The 18,265-nt window shown below is 39.1% G+C and overlaps 1 protein-coding gene across 5 annotated transcripts in view; it reads right to left on the bottom strand.

The window, feature by feature from the left end:
• LOC133657445 (serine/threonine-protein kinase 32C-like) overlaps positions 1–18,265 on the bottom strand; it is a 215,084-nt gene that overhangs the window by 125,547 nt on the left and 71,272 nt on the right. For 4 of the 5 annotated variants that reach the window (XR_009827265.1, XM_062058789.1, XM_062058786.1 and 1 more), the window contains one exon: positions 7,282–7,337. The exons of the other annotated variant lie outside the window; for it this stretch is intronic. Coding sequence is in view for 3 of the 4 variants with exons in the window: in XM_062058789.1 (XP_061914773.1) it covers positions 7,282–7,337 (56 nt within the window). In the remaining variant the exon portion in view is untranslated. The remainder of the gene's footprint in view (positions 1–7,281; positions 7,338–18,265) is intronic. 5 annotated transcript variants of the gene reach the window in all.

The raw sequence follows: 18,265 nt of genomic DNA, 5'->3' as shown, positions 1-18,265 counted from the left end.
CGCAACCCTAAATCCCCTCAACTCTAACACCAAAGAAGACCACCCCAAGACACGAGCGCAGGGGTGAGCAAACTTTTTGACTTGGGGGCCGCATTGGGCTAAATAAATTTGGCCGTCGGCCGAAAACCGACTGCATGTAAGGTAACAGGATATAAACACACACATATATTAAGTTAAAGTACCAATGATTGTCACACAGACACTAGGTGTGGTGAAATTTGTCCTCTGCATTTGAACCATCCCCTTGTTCACCCCCTGGGAGGTGAGGGCAGCAACGGGCAGCAGCGGTGGCCGCGCCTGGGAATTATTTTTGGTGATTTAACCCCCAATTCCAACCCTTGATGCTGAGTGTCAAGGAGGGAGGTAATGGGTCCCATTTTTATAGTCTTTGGTATGACTCGGCCGGGGTTTGAACCCACAACCTACCGATCTCAGAGCGGACACTCTAACGACTAGGCCACATATATACACACACATATATAACAAACCCCAAAACCAGTGAAGTTGGCACGTTGTGTAAATGGTAAATAAAAACAGAATACAATCATTTGCAAATCCTTTTCAGCCTATATTCAATTGAATACACTGCAAAGACAAGATACTTCGAACTAGGAAACCTTGTTATTTTTTGCAAATATTAACTTATTTGGAATTTGATGCCTGCAACATGTTTCAAAAAAAGCTGACACAAGTGGCAAAAAAGACTGAGAAAGTTGAGGAATGCTCATCAAACAGTTATTTGGAAAATCCCACAGGTGAACAGGCTAATTGGGAACAGGTAGGTGCCACGATTAGGTATAAAAGCAGTGATGTGTTTATGGCCACAAAAACAGTCGGTCAACTCCAACAACACACATTAACTGTAACTGCCAGGTTGACACACTAATGCAGTTCACACACAGCCAATCAATGTCAATATCAGCATGTTATGTTTACGTGTTACTGTTTTTCAGGTTAGCTTATAGCAACAAAATTATTTCCAAGAGTTAAATGCTGCATGCTAACTCTTATTTTGAACAAACAAACAAGCACTTCATGTACCCCCAATCTCCACAATCAGATTTGTGCTTATTCTAGTGTGAACAGAGGGAAACAATACAACCCCAAGACCTGCAATACAAATCAAAAAAGGCCAGGAAAAAACTAAACTTATAACAAATAAAATAATATATTTTCAGTTTTGTCCATATAAACAAAATGAATGCTGTTTCAGCACCAAGGAGACCACCTGGCAGTTTTTTTAAGTCATCAAAAGTGACAAGGAGTGTTTCACAGTGTGGTAGACGCTAGTTAATTCAGCTACTTTTACTTTATCTGCATTTGAATCATGTTTGGGTTATAGAAGGAACGTATGCATTGACTGAGAAGGTCTCTTTAGAGCAGGGGTGGGCAATTAATTTTTACCGGGGGCCGCATGAGCAACCCGAGCACTGCTGGAGGGCCACATCGACAATATTTCAATTAAATTTTGCTCAATATTATTTTTGATATATACCGTAAGATAAATAATAATAATAATAATAATTAATAATAATAGTAATACTTCAACATAGTGTGTGTAACAGCATTCCATGACTAATATAAATAAATTAACATTAATAATAAATGACAGTAAAATAAGCACACGTATGACTGAGGAGTCATAGTGTAACTGTGTGTGGTGTTTGAGTTGTCCGACTTTTTGTGTGGCCATAAACACACCAGTGGCTTAGTGCTATGCGTGTTGGTGACAGATGACAAGTTGGTTTTGGCCTGGTTTGTACGGCAGACAATTACTAGTTTTTCGAGATAGAAGTGTTTTACTCATGTTTTTGGTGTGGTTATGTCCAAATATTGCTCAATAAAGTGATCGATATAATTCCTGTCCTCGAAGCATCTCGATAGACGTTACAATAATTGAACGGTGTTGACGAACACCGTTAGGGCCGCTTGTTGTCACTGTCACTCAAAGTTGCATTGCAAAATTACACAGAATAAATGTTAATTTTGTTTAGAATTCAGATGGGATTTGATTTGGTGCGCGGCATATATTTGCTGTGCGCAGCGGACGCTTGAGCAGTGCGCAATTGCGCAGGCGCGCATCTTAGAGGGAACGTTGCATGGCAGTCCATGTCTTGTTGAAAACACGCCATTCTTCATCAACTTTTCTCTTTTTAGCGTCTCGGGTGTAAACCGTGCATCACTTGTCGCTGCATGTGCACCTTCACTCGCAGGTTACACACGGACACACGCCCATAAATAATACTTTTCAAAATAAAAGCAGCACAGTTGTATTGCGCGCACGACATAGATGTTTTTTCAACTTTATTTTGTAATTTTTGATTGCAGCTGTTCACATTCACTCACAATCACGCACACGCATACGTCCACACGGAAGTAATACAAATAACGATTTTCAAAACAAAAGCAGCACCGTTGTATTGCACACTCGACAGATACTTTTTAAAATGTATTTTGTAATTTATAATTGGCCTCACGCGGGCCGGACAGGGACGCACAAAGGGCCGGATGCGGCCCGCGGGCCGCAGAATGCCCAGGTCAGCTGTAGAGCAACACTTTTTTTGTGATCCACACAGCGTCTGTGTCGTACCATGTCACAGTCACCTGGAAAAATGACAAATTTTACACAAAACTTTACCAGACTTACCTTGCACTGGTTTCACCCAGGAATAGATAGTTCCCAGTCTTTGTTATAACTGCATTTCCTTTTTTAACTGTGCAAGTCGTGCTTTCTACCCTTTTAATTGACATGACTAAACAGCCCACCCTCACTGCTTTCTCCAAACAGTACTTCCACTTGATAAGTGCCGAATTACCCGAACAAAACATGCATTTCAAAATGGCAGGCTGGCTGTTAGCAATTCGAGACAAAGTCTCAATTTGCGGGACTTGTGAAAAGTACCATAAATTGCAGACCAAAAGTCTTTACTTTTTCCCTACACTTTGAACCCTGTGAGTTATAAGACAGTGCGGCTACTCCTAACAAGTGTTTTCATGCACGTGCTATCGTAATGTAATGACGCTAGCATCGTTAGCAATAGCTAATTTGCAACACGTTTACTAGTGTCTGTGTTAGTATTATTAACTGGCATTCTTTTTGTATTGTTTCAGTTTCACAAAACTTTCACTAAACTCACCAAGACGTCACCGCGGAGTTATTGAGTTTGTTTACCTGATTGGAGAGCAAGCTTGCGCAGCTAGAGACTTCATGACAATGACTTCTGTTTTGTTTGATCAGCCCTTTTACTGCCATGTTCAAATTAAGGTGTGTAAATAAACATTTACAGAATATTTCTGTGTAAATAATTCATTTCGCAACTTATATACCTGCGGCTTATAGTCTGGTGCGGCTAATTAATGGAAACAACGTTTCCATTAATTACAAACAAAGGTATGGCTCGGTTGGTAGAGCGGCCGTGCCAGCAACTTGAGGGTTGCAGGTAGGGCTGAACGATTTCAGGAAAAAATCTGATCACGATTTTTCTGACAGAAATTGCGATTTCGATTTTGACTCACGATTTCTTTTCAAATCAAGCTTCAGTAACAGTAACAGATTTAAAACATGACAAAAAATGATATACCATGAAAACATTAAATGCTATGTAATGCAAGGATGAATACTAAAAGGTAAGAATTGCTTCAAACATGTATTTATTAAGAAACATGCATGTACATTCTCCAAAGTTCTTGACCAACAGCAGTTATTAAAACTAAAGAACTAAAACCAGTACAAAAACCTTAATTATGTTAAGATAAATAAAAAAGTTTAAGTTAAATAAAATACAAAACAATTCCAACACAAAAAGCAATGCTTAATATATAATAAGAAAAACAAAATTCAACAACTTCAATAAAGGAAAAAAAGGATCCTGACCTTATGTAAACAGTCTTATACTCAAGTAGGTAGGTCAGTCTTTTATGGCTCAAGAGAGGTAGCCTATCAACATCTATAGCAGCAATTCAAGTACTTTATTCAACCCTGGAAGAAACCTGAACAATATTTTAAAGTGAAATTGAAAAGTAATGGTAATAAAGAAAATACTATTACAAAAACAAAATGACCCAACCTCTGCCCTTCTGAAAAATATGTCAGACATTAAAATAGGTGGGTCATTCATTTACCGCTTAGCAGCACCCAAATATTGCACATCTATTCTGTTAACAATAGAACATAATATTCCTGAAATTGTGGTATGTTTGCTACAATGGGCTGAATCGCTCGGGGTTGACTTTTCACCGGACTTTTTGGTCATACATTCGTCGTGTAACTGCCGGTGGTGATTTTTCAAGTGCCGGAATAAATTAGTCGTGTTGCCTTGGGATGTGGCGACTTTGGCCCGACAAGTTTTACAAAGTACCTGTTTCTGATGCACATCTGAAGTTTCGAAACCGAAGTAGTCCCAAATGACAGACGTGCTGCTCTTCTTCTGTATTAAAACTAAATCCTCCTCCACTTCTGACCCGGCGGCAGCAGCCATTTCCTCCAGGACGTTTGTTTCTTCACCAAAGTTGTTAGTGGGCGTGTACGCGGTAGCCTCGTCAATGGCCGCCTCTGATTGGTTAGCGTGACGGCATGCCCTGCTCACAAGTAGTTTACCACTTCTGATTGGTGAGTTTGACAAGGCATGAGAGTAGCACGAGCAGGCTGCATATACACAACAGACATGTCAGCCAGGAGAGCTAAATAACGTTCGTCTAAAACCGAAGCCTTCACGATCTCAAGATTGAGACTTCTGAAATCGCAATTTCGATCTGAAAACGATAAATCGTTCAGCCCTAGTTGCAGGTTCGATCCCCGCTTCCGCCATCCTAGTCACTGCCGTTATGTCCTTGGGCAAGACACTTTACCCACCTGCTCCCAGTGCCACCCACACTGGTTTAAATGTAACTTAGATATTGGCTTTCACTATGTAAAGCACTTTGAGTCACTAGAGAAAAAGCGCTATATAAATACAATTCACTTCACTTTCTCCTCTAAAATTTAGTGGGTGCGGTTAATATAGTCTGATAAATACGGTAAAAAAAAATGTGTGACTCTCCCACACAAAGCAGGACGTCTGGTCACCCAAGTTATGTGGCAGTCACTGATTGCGCAGACACACTTTTGCTAATGTCCTGTCTGGATAAACACAAGCGATGACGTCAGTGACTATCAATCAATCAATCACAGCCTTTAATCACAAATGCATCTACTATCTGCAAAAAATGTTTCTGCAACACATTTTATTAATGATTTTTGTAGACATCGTCAACCAATGGTTGCATGATGTGCATCCATCTTAGTTACTATGATTTTAAACACAATATATCGTTTTTGTGGGAGGCACGTTCCTGGGACGCATGAAGGGAGTTGACTGTGTCATTTCAGATAATTATGTGTCAGGGACGCTGGAGGCGTACCTAACAACATCACTGGACCAACAATGTGCAGTCATGCTTTGATAGGCAAAATACTCAATGATCGCCAACATTATTTGCTAAACTTTGCCAAATAGCTCTAACTAGCTGACAACAAACATGACTAATGCGCGTGTATGTTTTACGAGGAGTGTACCTTAAATGTACAGAAGCACCCTGTAGAGTCGGTGTACATCGCAACCATTGGTTTTTCATTTGGAATAGAAAATAATTTAACAGAAAAAACAATTTTCCCCATTACTTGATTTTAAAATAAAAACAAAAAACGGAAAACTGATCGATTTTCAAACACATTTATTCATGCGTTTGAAAATAGAAAATAGGAATTAAAACAACAAGTTTTAATTCCCCGTTCAATTTTTGGACATATGGTTGATTGCACATGCGGCGGTATAGCTCGGTTGGTAGAGTGGCCGTGCCAGCAACTTGAGGGTTCCAGGTTCGATCCCCGCTTCTGCCATCCTAGTCACTGCCGTTGTGTCCTTGGGCAAGACACTTTACTCACCTGCTCCCAGTGCCACCCACACTGGTTTAAAAATGTAACTTAGATATTGGGTTTCACAATGTAAAGTGCTTTGAGTCACTAGAGAAAAGCGCTATATAAAAATAATTCACTTCACAATTCACTTCAGTACAGTTTGTGTACGTCGTGGCCATTCATTTTTCGTTTAAAATAATAATAATAAAATAAACGATAATATAACATAAAAAAACAATGTTTCCCGTTTTAAGTAACTTATCTATGTTGTTGTTCAGAGTCACTCACTTGAGGATACTGAAAAGAGACACTGACACTGCAATCTATCCATATGTTCAAACATTGAATGGGGAATAGAGAAAAAAGTCCACTCATTGTTTTAATTCCCATTTTCGATTTTCAAACACATTAATACATTTCGGATAATGGATTATTGATAAGTATCCGTTTCAGTTTTTTGTTTTTTAAAATCAAACCAAAAAACAGGGGAAATGAATTGTTATGTTGAATTATTTTTCAAATCCAAATGAAAAACAGATGGCCGTGACGTACATGGACCCTGTTGGCAACTGCATAACCGTTGCAAACAGCCCCTTTACGAAGCATTGGACCACAGAGCCACAGAGGTGTTGTACCGGATTATATATAATTATTTTAGAGACAGAGCCTGAGTCTGCACAGAGTCCGTGTATTCTCTGGTCTGTCATTGGGAAAATGACGGCAGCTTGGTGCAACAAAGAAATAACACATTAACATAATTTGTCATGGTAATGTATTCCACACTGGGAATGACTTTCCACAACACCGGGACATATTAGTAAAAAAAAAGGTTGTGTTTAGAGAAAAGCAAAACGAAATACATATGCAAAGCCGTGTAAAGGTTTTACAAAAAATTTGACACAGTATTACAGATTCACAAAGAAGATAAACTACTCCAATATCTTGAGCCCTAATGTGCCCCACACATTGGCTTTGCTCGTAAATGTGGCACACACATTAATCCAAAAGGTCTTTTTCATTGACAGTTAAAAGCTAAACCGATATTGGCATTGACGGAGTTGGTGCAATTTATTTCACAATACATCTTATACACACAAAGGGGCCAAGTTGCTCTATTCAGCACTACTAGCCAGCATTGTACTGTCTGTAATTAAATGGATATAGGGGGTTACAACTCCAAGCAGGTTTTCTGGCATGGGCTGAAAAGTAAATTCATTCTTCTCAAAGTGACTTTTATCAATTAGCCTTTCCATGTCAGAAAATAATCGTTTTTTAAAGCTCCATCATGTTACAGTAAGTTTTGGCAGACTATTTTGCTTAGATAAGGACTGTGCTAGTCAATTGGAGTTAACAAAATACCACTAAAAAGCTTAAGGCTACATTACCTTTCCAAAGCTCCCCTTCCCAATGGCACGCAATATTTGAAAGTGGTCAAAGTTCACTGAAAAACAGAGAAAACAATCTGTCAGTCTAAAAATCAGTCAGGTTTTAGTAGCATTTTTCAACATGTGGTATCATAAATAATAACCAAAAATAACTATTAAAAAAGGCTAAGATGTTGGTTGTATGCATTAACAAAATAGAAATGTTGTTATACACATTCATAAGAGAGAAGTTACAGTAATTTGTAGTATCAACACAGTCATTAGTATTAGTTACGGTGTGGGGAAAAAAAGTATCAGTAAATCCATTGCTGATTTTGTTATTCACCCCCCCCCAAACCCCACCCTACTATTTTTGAGAAGTATAGTGGTACCTCGGGATACGAGTGTCTCATATTACGAGTTTTTGGGCATATGAACTGTCTTTTGTTATGCTTTAGTTTGCGAGCAAAATTTCAGATTACGACCCTCCCTATCGCTAGTTGATGTAGCAAATGTTACTGTGAACTGTAGTGAAATGTAATATCCCACCAAAACAGTCCGTCTTACCCGCTAGCAATAGGTTTTAGCTAGAGATCAACATAACTTTGTTTTCCAACCATGGTAACAAAGAAAGTGAATGTGAAGGACAGTGCTGAGAAGAGGAAGTAAATGGTGTTCATTGAACTAAAGAGAGAAATAATCAAAAACATGATTTTAAAAACACGCCTTAATTACCAAAGCTTTTCTTTGACAATCAATTAATGTAACATAAATCTTTGCAGATGAATTTTGCAAACTGAATTTTATTTGTTTTTTTAACATCAAATGATGCTGACGATTTTAATTGAGTAAAAATGTGTGAATAAAATGTGTGTGTTTGAATATAATATTTTTAAGATTAAGTTGATAAAAATTCAGTGTACAAAAAATCAGTGCAGAAATATTATTTACCTCAAAACTCAAAATAACACTTCTGGTAAATTAAGACTGATGGAATCGATCGTGTCACAGAACCAGCCAATGAGGTGTCAAGTTTGCAGTCACGTGACAGGGGTCTTGTGAAGCTGCAAAGACGCAATTTACGCAATGCTACACAGTACACACTATAACTGATAATGGAATCTGTTGTATGAATTTGAATCATTTCAGGAACACTTTAAACATGTGGAGGTTGCTGTGCATTAGTGAAAAAACTATCCAAAGGTGCTGTAAAAAAAGAATAAAAGTTGATCAAAAAGAATACAAATACACAATAATGACTGACAGAATGCTAAGACTGTGATGTTAGACCACTTCAAAAAACGGAATGTAATTTTACAGTTGTTTTAATGAATAATAAACCCAGATTGTACATGAAAAAAATGTGGCATTTACAATATTAGCTATAAACGATAAAACACTGAATATTAGGAACATGAGAACGTCCGACGCTCCTCTTTATTTCCCAGACCGACGCCTCGATCAACATCTTTTACAATCAAGCAAAACACAACAAAAATAGCAAAACATAGACACAAAGGATAAAAAAACACCCAAATAGTTGATATTTTTTACTTTTTTTCAAAACTTTGTTGTAGAAATCTGCTTCTATGTGTGTCCCTCACACCCTGCGCTGGCTGCTCCGTAAACAAATCCCACCCACTCTGCTGTGCCTTGTCTGCATGGAGCTGCCGTGACGTAGTTCCTATGATTACCATAATAACCCAAATGTCACTCAAAAGCGCAGAGTCCAACCATTGGAATAATTTCTACAGCATAAGATTTACGGTAATATGAAAGTGTACTACTGCACCTCAGTTTCAATGTTAAAGAATACAAAAAAATATTTGGATACTTTGATTTTGAGACACAATCGCTTGCTTCAGTCTTAATTTACCACAAAAGGGAATATAACGTTTTGAAGCAGCACATATTTCGGCAGTGAATTTTTCTGCACTGATTTTTTTTTGTTCACCAAATTTTTATACATTGAATTTTTATAAACTCAATTTAAAAAGTTTTAATAGCACAGATTTTGATCACAAATTTGTATTCAATAAACTTGTCAGTATAATTTAATGTATAAAAATGCAGACCACAAAATTAAAACGCAAAATATTTAGTTTCATTAATTCAGTGACAATAAAAAGCTTTTGGTAATAAATAAGCAAATTAACCTCCAAAACCTACTTGGCAAAGCAGGTCGAGCATACCACTGCTAATCTGCACCATACTGAAGAAGAGGGAACACATAACACCAGCCAAAGACGTAAAAACAATAACCTAACAGCAGACATACTGTATATCCATGACAATATAAAAAAGCTGCTGAAGGTGTGTTTGACAGAAGAGCAGCTACAAGGCAATACTATAGTAGACAGCTCTTCGAGGTAAATGCTCTCCATTATTATTACATTACTTCATAAAACTAATGCAGTTGTTATTAGTAAATTATATTGTATTGTTTTTCATTCAATACTCATTACCTAAAAGGGTTTTTCTTTTTAAAACGGCATGTTACATATTAAAATGGTGCTGTTTTGCAGGGGTTAAGAACTTATCCAATTGATTTCAAGTCATTTCAATGAGCAAAGTTATTTCACTTCTCAAGTACACTAAATTGGCCCATAGTGTGTGACTGTGAGTGTGATTGTTGTCTGTCTATCTGTGTTGGCCCTCCAATGAGGTTGGCAACAAGCGGTACAAAAAGGATGGATGGATATATGGAAGTTTTTTTAGGTACAAGCATCAATTTAAAAACTTGCATCCTGAGGTACCACTGAGCTGGCTTGTAGTAATCAAGCCTCAGAGATTTTACATCCAGTATAGAAGTCTCTCATGCCTGGAGAAACAATATGCATATAAGTAAGATGTCTTTCAGATCGACTGAATTGATTGAAATACATTATTTCTATTCTTTAACTTATTTTGACAGTTGGCCATCTTAAATTTTCAGACTAAACCACCGGCTTCAAAAATGGCATCTCTAACACTATCACGGAGTTAAGGCTGAAACGACGCGTCGACATACTCGATGTCGTCGGTTACGTAAATACGTTGACGCCGTTTTTGTGCGTCGACGCGTCGCATATTTACGTCACACTACGGTCATGGCGAAGCGCAAAGCAGACGATCAAAGCAGACGATGCGAGCGGTGCGAGCGAGGGGAAAAAGCACGCCAAAAGTGGTCAAAAGTGTGGGAGTATTACAATAAACGGCCTAATAATGTTGTTGTATGCACGCTGTGTCGAGCGGAAATGGCCTATCATAGCAGCACATCGGCTATGAAAGAACATTTGAAAAGAAAACCATTAACTCGGCGTTTCTCAAAGTGTGGGGCGCGCCCCACTGGTGGGGAATAGAGACATCACAGGTGGGGCGCGAGGAACGGGAGGAAATTTCCCTTTACTTATTTAAAAAAACAAATTATATTCTTAGATTTTTTTTTTTACTATGCTTTCATTTTCTATACACACTGTAAATCACTTTGTGATTCTGTCTGTGGAATCCGCTATATACATAAATGTAAATTACTTATTTTTCCTGCAGACTTTAAATTTCTAGGTAGGAGCGCAAGTTTGACAGACATAGCAACAGTAACTAATGGGGGCGGGGCTAAGCGGAAGCTCTGTGAATGGCGAGTCACTGTGCGAGGATTTGCTGTTTTGCCAATACATAAAAAATAGAGCCACTGCTGATGAGCTGGAACACAACCTTAAATGGGAAAACTGTGTGGGCTTTTGCTCTGATGGCGCACAGACCATGGCAGGGTAAAGAAACGGGCTGCAGGCTCTAATAAAGAGGGTTGCGCCAAATGCGCATTGGACACACTGTGTGTCATTCACCGGGAAGCACTCGCGTCAAGCCAGCTCAGCCCCGAACTCAATGAGGTTTTAACAGTGGCAGTGTCAAGCCTGCAACCCCGATTTGAAAAGCTGTGCAGTGCAAAACAGGCTCATTGCAGCCACTAATGCTGGAGTACTGTAAAACTCATGTTCACTTGCAGGGGCGCCGAAAAGGGGGGGGGTAAAGGAGACGGATTCTAGGAGCCCATGATGGAGGGGGGCCCAGAGAGGCCCCTAATGATGATGAAATTATAATACAGAAAAAATAATGACACTAAGTTATTAACTAACATATAATCACACATGTTTTATTTTCCATGTCCTGGTAACAATACCTTTATTTGTTTTGGAAGCATCAACACCTGCAGGGCCCTCCCTTCCCCCCTCTATTTACGTAAAATGGTTCAGTCCGACTGGATCAGCTGCAGGTAGAGCACCGACGATTTGTCACAGACAGACAGCGCCACAGCGGGCAAAGCAGAGGAGACAGCAGTATGCCTCAAAAATCAGGCAGCCAAAAAAGAAAGGAAAATAAAATAAGAGAGGAGAAGGAGTTGAAGGGTCGACAATATGTCTCCCAATATTTCCCAAAAAAAGGAGGGTTTGTTAGTTGTGGTGGAAAGTTATGCATATTAACTTTGTCCCTGTCTGTGGTAATAAGCTAGCTCACTTTTCTCACCATGTTAGCTCAAGAAAACTCTGGATTTTTACATTTTACTGCTATATTAGTTAAATAATCAATCCAGTCAAACATTTATCAAGCTGTTCTTATTCAATAATAGTTGATCTCCCCTCTGTCAAAATGATGCCTCATTCTGAACAGAGTCAAGTGCACCAGCAGCAGCAGCGGCTGTCTGTCAGCCCCCAAGTCCCCCTGCCCCTGAATCAGCCCCAGTGCCCCCACAGGAGGAAGGAGGTGAGCAGCTGTGTGTGTTGAAATAATAATAATAATAATATACAAAATATAATACATTTTACTACAGTCTCAAGAATCAGTGGTGCAGCAAATAAATGACTCAAAATTAATTCCATTGTATTCAGAATACCATTAAAATGCATAATTGTATGTAAAATAGCATCAAAAAATGTTGCCGCTGTGTTGGGGCCCTGTAAAGATTCTTTTCATGGGGCCCAAAATCCCTAGCGGCGGCCCTGTTCACTTGACCTGTCTTGCCAAAATGCATAGCTCCTCCTTTTTTTTTGCAAAGATTGCAAAGTGGCACTTTTATTTTATTTATTATTATGCATCAAGTAATTTGATTTATTATTGAACTTGAAGCAAGTTATAACAGTTTTATTTTATTTATTATTGAACTTGATGCAAGTTATAACACTTTTATTTGATTTATTATTGAACTTGATGCAAGTTATAACACTTTTGTTTTATTTATTATTGAACTTGATGCAAGTTATTTGATTTATTATTGAACTTGATGCAAGTTTTAACACTTTTGTTGTATTTATTATTGAACTTGATGCAAGTTATTTGATTTATTATTGAACTTGATGCAAGTTATAACACTTTTGTTTTATTTATTATTGAACTTGATGCAAGTTATTTGATTTATTATTGAACTTGATGCAAGTTATTTGATTTATTATTGAACTTGATGCAAGTTATACCACAGCTGCACAGTTATTTTATTTATTATTGAACTTGATGTTATTTTATGTTATTGAGTTTGAATGTATACAACTTGATGTTACTCGATGTTCAATAAATTTGAAAATGTTAAGCTTGGCATTAGCGTTCTGTTGGGGCGATGGGGGCAGGTGGGGCTTGAAAACTCCGCCTTGTCCAAAGTGGGGGATGACAAAAAAAGTTTGAGAACCACTGCATTAACTAGTCAATCGTCCGCGCGAGCATAAGTTGTCATCATTACACAAAAACATGGGGGGTAGGATATGGACATCAAGTAGTGGACATAGAGAGAGAGAGAGAGAGAGAAAGAGAGAGAGGAGAGGAGAGAGAGAGAGAGAGAGAGAGGACAGAGAGAGAGAGAGAGAGAGAGAGAGAGAGAGAGAGAGAGAGAGAGAGAGAGAGAGAGAGAGAGAGAGAGAGATCAGAAGGCATAAGAAAAAGTATCTGCATTTGATTGTTTACATTTGATTATTAGCAATCCGGGGAGGGTGTTAGTTTAGGGTTGTAGCTGCCTGGAGGTGAACTTTTATTGCGGTTTTGAAGGAGGATAGAGATGCCCTTTCTTTTATACCTGTTGGGAGCGCATTCCACATTGATGTGGCAGTTCCAGCCACATCGACCCCTTTTGAGCGCCTATTTTCAGCTGCTGGGAATATTGTAAACATGAAAAGAACCAGAGCATGTGCACATGCTAACCTTTCTTCATTACAACTGTTAGTCACTCACTGGAATGAGTACAATTGGTTATTGTGTACTGTGTTGGACTGTATGTTTATTTTGCACATTTTAAAAGCCATACTTAATGTTTACAGTGTTCCAGAATATTTAGATTGGCACTTTTTTGTATTGGATGTTTATCTTTATTTTTGCACATTTTAGCAAATAAGCAATACTTTCACTTTTGTTGAAATGTTTATACTGTTGTTACAGAATATTTCGTTTTGCACTGTTTTGTATTGGATGTTTATCTTTATTTTTGCACATTTTAAAGCAAAATAAGCAATACTTATACTTTTGAAATGCTTATCTATTGCAGAATATTAAGATTTGCACTGGATGTTGACATTTATATTTGCACATTAAAAAGCAAATAAGCTACTTTTAATTTTGTTAAATGTTAAAAGTTTTAAATGTTTACATTGTTACAGAATATTTAGTCATGTTGTTGTCAATGTTGACTGAGTGGCCATACTTCTTTTTTTTGTAAATAAAAGCCATGCCTTTTGAAAAAACGGGCCTACATTTATTTTTTAATCTTCATTTTGAATAAAAAAATAATCGGTAAAAGGAAAAATAATCTATAGATTAATCGAAAAAATAATCTATAGATTAACCGATTAATCGGAAAAAAAAATAATCTATAGATTAATCGATAGAAAAATAATAGTTAGCTGCAGCCTTACACGGAGTGTCATCAAATTCACAGTGTGGTCTCTCAGGGCTTCACATCATTGATTGCCACGTAGTTGCCAATAGTTGCTGAGCCACATGAGGAAAGGACAGATTGCATCCATTCATAAAAGACAATCAAAACCACAAAGAATTCCAAAGGGAGATCCACACATAAGCTTCAATTACCTTAAAAGTGTTTGTGGAAATTACCTGTAGTCAACACAACACTGGTGGTTGCAATTGATGTCACTCAACAGTGAACTGGTAATCAAGCAAAGCAGCTAATGGCAAGTAAGGCTGCCGGGGGGGGGGAAAAACACTTGCAGGCGACAGTGTGTAGTCCCTTGAAAGGCTACTCCAAAAAGGTAGTGAGGAAAATACAATACAACCTTTGCCCACAGACATTTTAACCATCTTGGATTGAATATTTATTAGAATCATTAAATGCCAGCTGTCTGTTGGTAGAGGGTAGACTGAAAGAGAACATGAGCTTGTGTTGGGTCAATACTCTCTGGAAGTATGAACTTTGACAGAGAACTGGGACATCTGAGGTGCTGAAAGTAACCAGTGTCTTATGTTGTAAAGTCACTTTAAAGTAACAACACTAGGAATTTGGATTAAAAAGCCTTTAACTTTCCTCAGTTTTAGTTATTTATTTTTAAAAGGTTATGATATGCTCCCTCAACATGCAGTATTAGAAAATGTTTCATCTAGTAAAGAGAGTGTGAAAGAATAACATTCTGTTTGGTTAGGAAGCTGCTGACACATTATAAAGTGAGATGCTGAGTGGGCTCCACAGCCATCCACAGTGGGTGATATGCTCTTGTGAAGGAGTTAAAACTGGCAAGGAGCCCATGTAATGGGGTACATAAGGCTAGTCTTTAGTACAGTGCACCTTCACGTATATGTAAAAATCTCAAACTAAGCCTAAATTAGGGAGACACAGCAAATGTAAACTAAAGAAATACAGATAGTGGTAGTTGGCGGTTACATACTGTACCTATTAGGGTGGCAGCGGCAAGCAAAGAAATAAGTCCTCAATGCAATGTGGCGTCCTTGCTCGGGGCTAATGCCCCTCCACAGTACAAAGTCGCTTCTACGTCAGCAATCATCACCTACATGCCAGCAAATAAACTACATTTCAAACAAGGATTATCACTCGAGGATGAGGAAAAGCCAAATAGGCTTAACCACAAGCTAGAGCTCTTGAATGTAAACAAAGGTAGGCTAATCGGTACAAATATCGACAGTAACAATACAAAGTATGATGTACTAAAAGTATATTAATACTATACTAATACTATATTTTGTATCATTAACGTTTGCTGAGGTAGTTAAAAAGCTCCTCGGTGGCAAGGCCCTGGGGGTGGATGAAATCCGCCCGGAGTTCCTTAAGGCTCTGGATGCTGTGGGGCAGTCTTGGTTGACAAGACTCTGCAGCATCGTGTGGACATCGGGGGCGGTACCTCTGGATTAGCAGACCGGGGTGGTGGTTCCTCTCTTTAAGAATTGGAACTGGAGGGTGTGTTCCAACTATCGTGGGATCACACTCCTCAGCCTTCCCGGTAAGGTCTATTCAGGTGTACTGGAGAGGAGGCTACACCGGATAGTCGAACCTCGGATTCAGGAGGAACAGTGTGGTTTTCGTCCTGGTCGTGGAACTGTGGACCAGCTCTATACTCTCGGCAGGGTCATTAAGGGTGCATGGGAGTTTGCCCAACCAGTCTACATGTGCTTTGTGGACTTGGAGAAGGCATTCGACCGTGTCCCTCGGGAAGTCCTGTGGGGAGTGCTCAGAGAGTATGGGGTGTCGGACTGTCTGATTGTGGCAATCCGCTCCCTGTACGATCAGTGCCAGAGCTTGGTCCGCATTGCCGGCAGTAAATCGGACATGTTTCCAGTGAGGGTTGGACTCCGCCAAGGCTGCCCTTTGTCACCGATTCTGTTCATAACTTTTATGGACAGAATTTCTGGGCGCAGTCAAGGCGTTGAGGGGATCAGGTTTGGTGGCTGCAGGATTAGGTCTCTGCTTTTTGCAGATGATGTGGTCCTGATGGATTCATCTGGCCAGGATCTTCAGCTCTCACTGGATCGGTTCGCAGCCAAGTGTGAAGCAACTCGGATGAGAATCAGCACCTCCAAGTCTGAGTCCATGGTTCTCGCCCGGAAAAGGGTGGAGTGCCATCTCCGGGTTGGGGAGGAGACCCTGCCCCAAGGGGAGGAGTTCAAGTACCCCGGAGTCTTGTTCACGAGTGAGGGAAGAGTGGATCATAAGATTGACAGGCGGATCGGTGCGGCGTCTAGGGAGCTCTGCCATCCGGGCAGAGCTCAAATTAAAGCCGCTGCTCCTCCACATCGAGAGGAGCCAGATGAGGTGGTTCGGGCATCTGGTCAGGATGCCACCTGAACGCCTCCCTAGGGAGGTGTTTAGGGCACGGGGAAGACCCAGGACACGTTGGGAAGACTATGTCTCCCGGCTGGCCTGGGAACGCCTCGGGATCCCCCGGGAAGAGCTGGACGAAGTGGCTGGGGAGAGGAAAGTCTGGGCTTCCCTGCTTAAGCTGCTGCCCCCGCGATCCGACCTCGGATAAGCGGAGGAAGATGGATGGATGTATCATTAACGTTGCAAAAACATGGAGCTGATTATTATATACATACACAGTATGTCTTTGACATGGTTATTTTGTAAGTCTGCTTAACGTAACGTTTAAAAATTGAGACAAAATCACATACGATACAGTGATGGCTGTAAAAACATATAATATACCTGTATGAATGGTGATAGAGCAATGTAATGTTGTTTGAGGCGTGTTTTTATAAAAGGGTTGCACAATATTTACCGGACTGATATGAGGGATTATGATGTCATACCGTTATATCAGATAATATTAAATATAGCTTTGATAAACAAATAAAATAACGAAAACACTCGGAAATATTTGTTGACGCGACTAAATATCTCCTCCATGCCTTGTTTTTAAATTTTCAGGACTAACGGTGATCCCAAATACACAAAAACAGGTACCAAAAAGTAAGAAAAGTAGGTTGTGTAAAATAGGCTCCCAATTTAAGAGGTGTTTTGAGATAATAAAAAAGAAAAAGCCCTGGAAATAAAACAACAAAAGTCTAATTTAATCTCTAATCTTCTTTAAAAAAAAAACATTTAGCTATGCTAAATTATTCAGCTAACAAAAACACAAAAGACCAAAATGTGAAATAAAGTTCCCTGGTTTAAGAGGACATGTTTAAAATTGTGTTTTTATAGATAAACATTATTATAGGACATACACACAAAGATTTTAGCCAGGAACACCAAGGTGCCAACTGCTTCATGATACTGTGTGACAGGCTGTGTTCTGAAAAATACTTTTAAAAAGTTATTAATTCTAGTCACGTGTTACTTTACCAAAAAAGTAATTGAATTACAAACGAAATTACTCTTTAATAAATGTAATTAATTACTCGGTAAAGTAGCTAATGCCTTACTTTTTTTTTTTAATTAAAATATCTGGCATATTCCAGTTAAGATAAGTTCCATTGTGTGCGTCTATGTGTGGGCCTTTTGAAAGGCGGGGCCTGTTGCCTAGTAACGTGTGACGTCAGCGAGTCCATGCAGGCTTGAGTTGTGCAGGCTAGCAGCAGAAGTTAGTCGGCTCTGAGGGCAGCTCTTTTGAATCTTTCACTGGTTTGTGTTACCTCTGCTTAATAAATACATTGAATGTGCTTCAATGGCTGTATGTTTTTGCCAACAAACATGGTATTGTTTGGATGGCAAGTTTGTCTTTTAAATTATTGATTTGTTGTTCAATATTCCCTCCATTGTAATTGTATTGCATGTTCGAAATAAACTGAAACTAACTAAACCCTGTAGTTACTAGTGCGCAGTGCAGTTTGTGTCAAGTTTTAAGGTGGTGAAAAAAACATTGTCCTTTACTGACCAGTTCCTCCAACTAAGACATTGTTTATTCCGTGTTGTGAGCAACTGTAGCCCCACTGCCCTCTGTGCACAGAGGAGGAGCAAAAGGAGGACACACACAACTGTGCAGCGCACACAGCGTGACACTTCCACGTCAATCACTTTCACAATCACAGTCCATTTGGTTATGGTTATGGTTTAAGTTTATTTCAAACATGCTATACAGATGGG

The sequence above is a fragment of the Entelurus aequoreus genome, linkage group LG09, assembly GCF_033978785.1.
Source record: "Entelurus aequoreus isolate RoL-2023_Sb linkage group LG09, RoL_Eaeq_v1.1, whole genome shotgun sequence".
Classification (NCBI taxonomy): domain Eukaryota; kingdom Metazoa; phylum Chordata; class Actinopteri; order Syngnathiformes; family Syngnathidae; genus Entelurus; species Entelurus aequoreus.
Note: the sequence above shows the minus strand (reverse complement) of the source record. Positions and strands in the feature narration are given on the sequence as shown.